Consider the following 4,589-nt stretch of genomic DNA (forward strand, 5'->3'; position numbering starts at 1 on the left):
TGTCCAACTGCTTTCTAATATTTATATTTTTAAAAATTGCATGAACAAAGGAATACTTTTAAAAATGCAATGTAAAAAGACTCCATTCAACTGATGCTACTTTCTTCCTTTCTTTCAGATACACAAGCATTGTTTAAAATAATGTGGATGTCAGTATGGATTTTGGTTCAGTTTGATTTATAGTTTATATCATACAATGATAAAATATGAAGAGGGTTGAGTATGGCAGCACACATTTGTAATCCCAGTACTTTGGAGGTGGAGACACAGGATTAGTAGTACAAATTCATTCAAGGCTACCTGGTGAGTTTGATCCATCATGGGGTATAGAGAACTATGTAAACCCCATTAAAACAATCAAAAGACCCTATCAGCTTGGTGTTTTATGTATCAGGAATCTTAAGATGTCATGGTTCACTCAATAATTCTGGCTATTTAGATATCAAGCTATTTCTTTACTTATTTTCAAAATAAAATTTTATTTATTTTTTGAGAATTTTTATACATATGAACAGAATATTGTGATTCTCTTTCACTCCCACATGTATCCTAGACTCTAATGGTAGAAACCAAACAATTTCTAAATTTCTAGCTTACTTTGTATTAAGTCTAATTTTAGATTTATGGAAATAAGATGAAATGTAAGGTTTCAAAGTTTCACTGGTATTCATTCACTTGATATGTCCACACAGCTTCATCATGAATTCACTTACCAAGATAGAGGGAAGCAAATCCAAACAAAATAATTATTTAGGTTTACATTAATTTTCAACTATTATGCAACAAAATTCAATTCATATTAAAAGTTAACATGACACCTTATGTTTATATCTCCTAAATAAATCATAACCCTCATGATGGCAACAGCATAAATACATTGTGCTCTTCACTTTCTATGCTTTAACACAAGTTGAGAAACTTGTTTTATTAGAAAAATGACAATGCCACTTTGTATGAAACAAATGTGCACCTTTTATAGAATATAAAAGATAGAGCTAATTTAACTTCATTTTAAAAATTAGCATTAAATCTTATTTATTTTGGAACCTATCAGTCAAGGTGTTATTTTATTTCCTCAGAAGATGGTCTTTATATTCTACCATTATTAAGAACATTATAACATACTATGCATTGACACCATTATGTCTTGCATCTACAAAATCAAGTATTTTACCTTGTGAATAGATATGAAGATCAACACATATCAGTTTTGTCTATAAAAATCAAGAGTTATATCTGAAATAAAATTATCTGGTGAATGTCATTGGTTAGGGCTGCTTATTCTTAGTCCTTAACTTCTCTTCTACATTGTTTGGTTTCATAATTAATACTTACATGATCACCATATAGACCTTATTACTATTATATCTTTTTGTGCAAGTGAAACACATGAGACAAATACTGATTTTTTTTGATCTTCTGCATCATTGGAGATCATATAGGTCACTTATGAGCATGTTTTATTCATATAGATTTCTTGTCATATATGTTGAAAAACTGTTTTCTGAAAAAGTTATACTAATAAAAGACTAAGCAAGTACTTAAGTCTCAAGAGCCTAGATTGTCTTCAGTGAGTAGTCTTTCTTCAGATATGTCCTGCCACTAGTGTCCATGTCTTGCTGATTGGTTCCTGCCTTTTGATTCTTCAACATATATTCTGTTGCCTTTATCAAGATGCCTTTCCCATATGAATAAAGAAACAACATTATTTAACCTTTACAAACAGAGGGAAATGGCAGAAAAAACAATGTTACTGTAAACTTTTTACTGAGAAAAACAATCTTAGTCTTTACCCAGTTGTCTCTTTGGAGATCTCCTGGGTATTGGCATCTTAATCTCTTAAGATCCCAGATTAATCATCTATCCTTTGTTTTTCTTCACAATTTCATTATACATTTTGGGCAAATAAAGTAGAATTAATAAGCTTTGCCACATAATTTTGATAAAGAATGAGTCCTGAATAGCTTATATTAGTTTGTAGTCTCGCTAATCTCATTTGGCTTTCAGGAAAGCAGTCTGTATTTTTTTTAATAAAGTTCTGGTACCATTTTAAGATGATGAATCAACAGTTAATTTACAAAATTTTGAACACACAACAGACACATTTTTCTTTAACAGAGTATAGATTGATTCATTTGATGTTTTAAGATCCTTCGTAGTGTAACCATATCTTCATATGAATATTTTGGCTCCTCTCTTAATACCATATAAGGCAGTGGTCTGATTAGGAACCGATGATTACTCATCCTGGACTAATGCAAGCAATATCTGACAAGATTATTAAATTGTGACCTCTTGTTCATAGCTCAATATAGTTTCTATATTTTTTTAACATTTCACTTCAAAAATATCAAGATAATTATAAAAAGTGATTGTTCAAATTTATATTGTTTCTATTGTCCACCAGACAGGAGATTATTTCATCCCAGTATTAAAAATGTGGTCATTTTATCTTGTTCAAATATTTATTCTAACTTCAATTCTACATGTTATATACTTATATACTATAAAACATTCTAATATTTGGTTTTATAGTAATAAAATAAATCAAGACAATTTTGCCTGAGGGCACACCATTATACTAATTCTGTAAATTGTATTAAGTATTTATTTTTCATAATTATAGATTTACTTGAACATATCACTTGCAACATCATCTAATGAATCATGAAAAACCAGAGCTGTGTCACTGAGTTCCTTCTCCTTGGAATTTCACAGAACTCAAAAGTTGAGAAAATATTGTTTGTTATATTTTTGTTGATCTACCTGGTAACTATTGGGGGCAACATGATAATTGTGGTAACCATCATCTACAGCCCTGCACTGCTGGGCTCCCCCATGTACTTCTTCTTGATCTTCTTGTCGTTATTGGATGCATGCACTTCTTCCACTGTCACTCCCAAAATGATCGTAGACTTCTTCTATGAGAGGAAGACCATCTCCTTTGAATGTTGCATGATACAACTGTTTGCTGTCCACTTCTTCACTGGGATGGAAGTGATTGTCCTGTCAGCCATGGCTTATGACCGCTATGTGGCTATTTGCAAGCCCCTTCACTACTCTTCAATCATGAACCGCAGGCTCTGTGTCAATCTTGTGATGGTGTCCTGGGCAGGAGGCTTTTTACATTCTATCATACAAATTATCTTCATGTTGCAGCTACCCTTCTGTGGACCCAATGTCATTGATCATTACATGTGTGACTTGTTCCCATTGCTAAAGCTTGCCTGCACTGACACACACCTATTTGTTGTTTTGGTGTTTGCCAATAGTGGGTCTATCTGCATCATAATATTCTCTATCTTGCTTGTCTCCTATGGCGTCATCTTGTTCTCTCTGAGAGCCCACAGCTCTGAAGGGAAATACAAAGCTCTCTCCACTTGTGGATCCCACATTACTGTTGTGATTTTGTTTTTTGTCCCATGCATATTAACATATGCACGACCTATATCTGCATTTTCCTTTGAGAAAAATGCTGTTGTATTTACCACAGTGTTGACACCATTGCTTAATCCTATAGTTTACACTTTCAGGAATAAGGAAATGAAGAATGCCATCAGGAAAATGTGGAAGAAACGTATTATAGTTTCCAATAAATACTAAAATTTATCCCATACAGTGCTGTGCAAATGGATTGGTGGCTAAAAGCACTCCATATTGTAGAAAGAGAAGATATCAGTTGCAATTTCTAGCATCCATGTCAGAAATCAGGCATCTCAGTGCCCTTTAACCTAGTGTCGGCTCAGTGGTGGTAACTTAATCACCAATTCAAAGAAAACAGTTAGTCTAGTTTAACACAGAAATCTAAAAGCTCATTTTAGAACCTTTTCCAAAACATTATGTTAGTGAATAACAGATGAATATATAAAATCTGATCTTACACATTTGTATATAAGTGCAAAAGCACAAACATCCTTCACTCTTCATGTATACAAATGTGTATGCTACCTACATGCCAATTTATTTATCCTCATAAAAACATGAAGAAACAAAGTATATACATCAAATCTAATGGAATGATAAAGAAGTCAATATGTACTTTTCAATTGCTACATTATTTGAGTAATATACAGAATGGAATACCATCATTCTTTAGAGGGCCATTCAGTGTTTGAGGTAAGAAAACTTCTTTTATTTTTTCTTTAATTCTCTAGATTATAATATGAATACATTATTTCTCCTCAATCTTTTCCCCTTCAGAATTTTGCAGATGCACTTCCTTACTGGCTTTCACATTTGTGCTTTTTCTCATTGTTATTATTTGCACACGCACACACACACACACACACACACATATATATATATATATATATTCATGTATATTCTGACCTATATATCTCTCAGTTTACATAATGTTACTCATATGTACGCTTTCAGGGCTGAACATTTGGCATTTGATAAACAATTTGAGTGCTTTTTTCCTGAAGAAGAAAAATTTTCTCCCTGTCACCCAGTTATGTTGACATACCCTGGTAATATACGCTGAAGAGGCCAAGGTAGAAGGATCCTGAGATCCTAGTCATTTACTATGAAATGACTAGGTACTATTGTCACATGACAATACCAGTTCATGTAAAAAGAATCACAAG

At 32.6% G+C, this 4,589-nt stretch overlaps 1 protein-coding gene across 1 annotated transcript; it reads left to right on the forward strand.

The window, feature by feature from the left end:
- Nucleotides 1-2,667: 2,667 nt before the first annotated feature.
- On the forward strand, nt 2,668-3,603 carry Or4c120 (olfactory receptor family 4 subfamily C member 120). The gene has a single exon (NM_001000355.1). The coding sequence runs from the start codon at nt 2,668-2,670 to the stop codon at nt 3,601-3,603; it is 936 nt and encodes a 311-aa protein (NP_001000355.1).
- Nucleotides 3,604-4,589: the final 986 nt, after the last annotated feature.

This window comes from Rattus norvegicus, chromosome 3 (assembly GCF_036323735.1).
Source record: "Rattus norvegicus strain BN/NHsdMcwi chromosome 3, GRCr8, whole genome shotgun sequence".
NCBI lineage: Eukaryota > Metazoa > Chordata > Mammalia > Rodentia > Muridae > Rattus > Rattus norvegicus.

Coding starts and splice junctions, on each gene's coding strand:
- Or4c120 (NM_001000355.1), top strand. CDS start 2,668: ATGAAAAACCAGAGCTGTGTCACTGAGTTCCTTCTCCTTGGAATTTCA.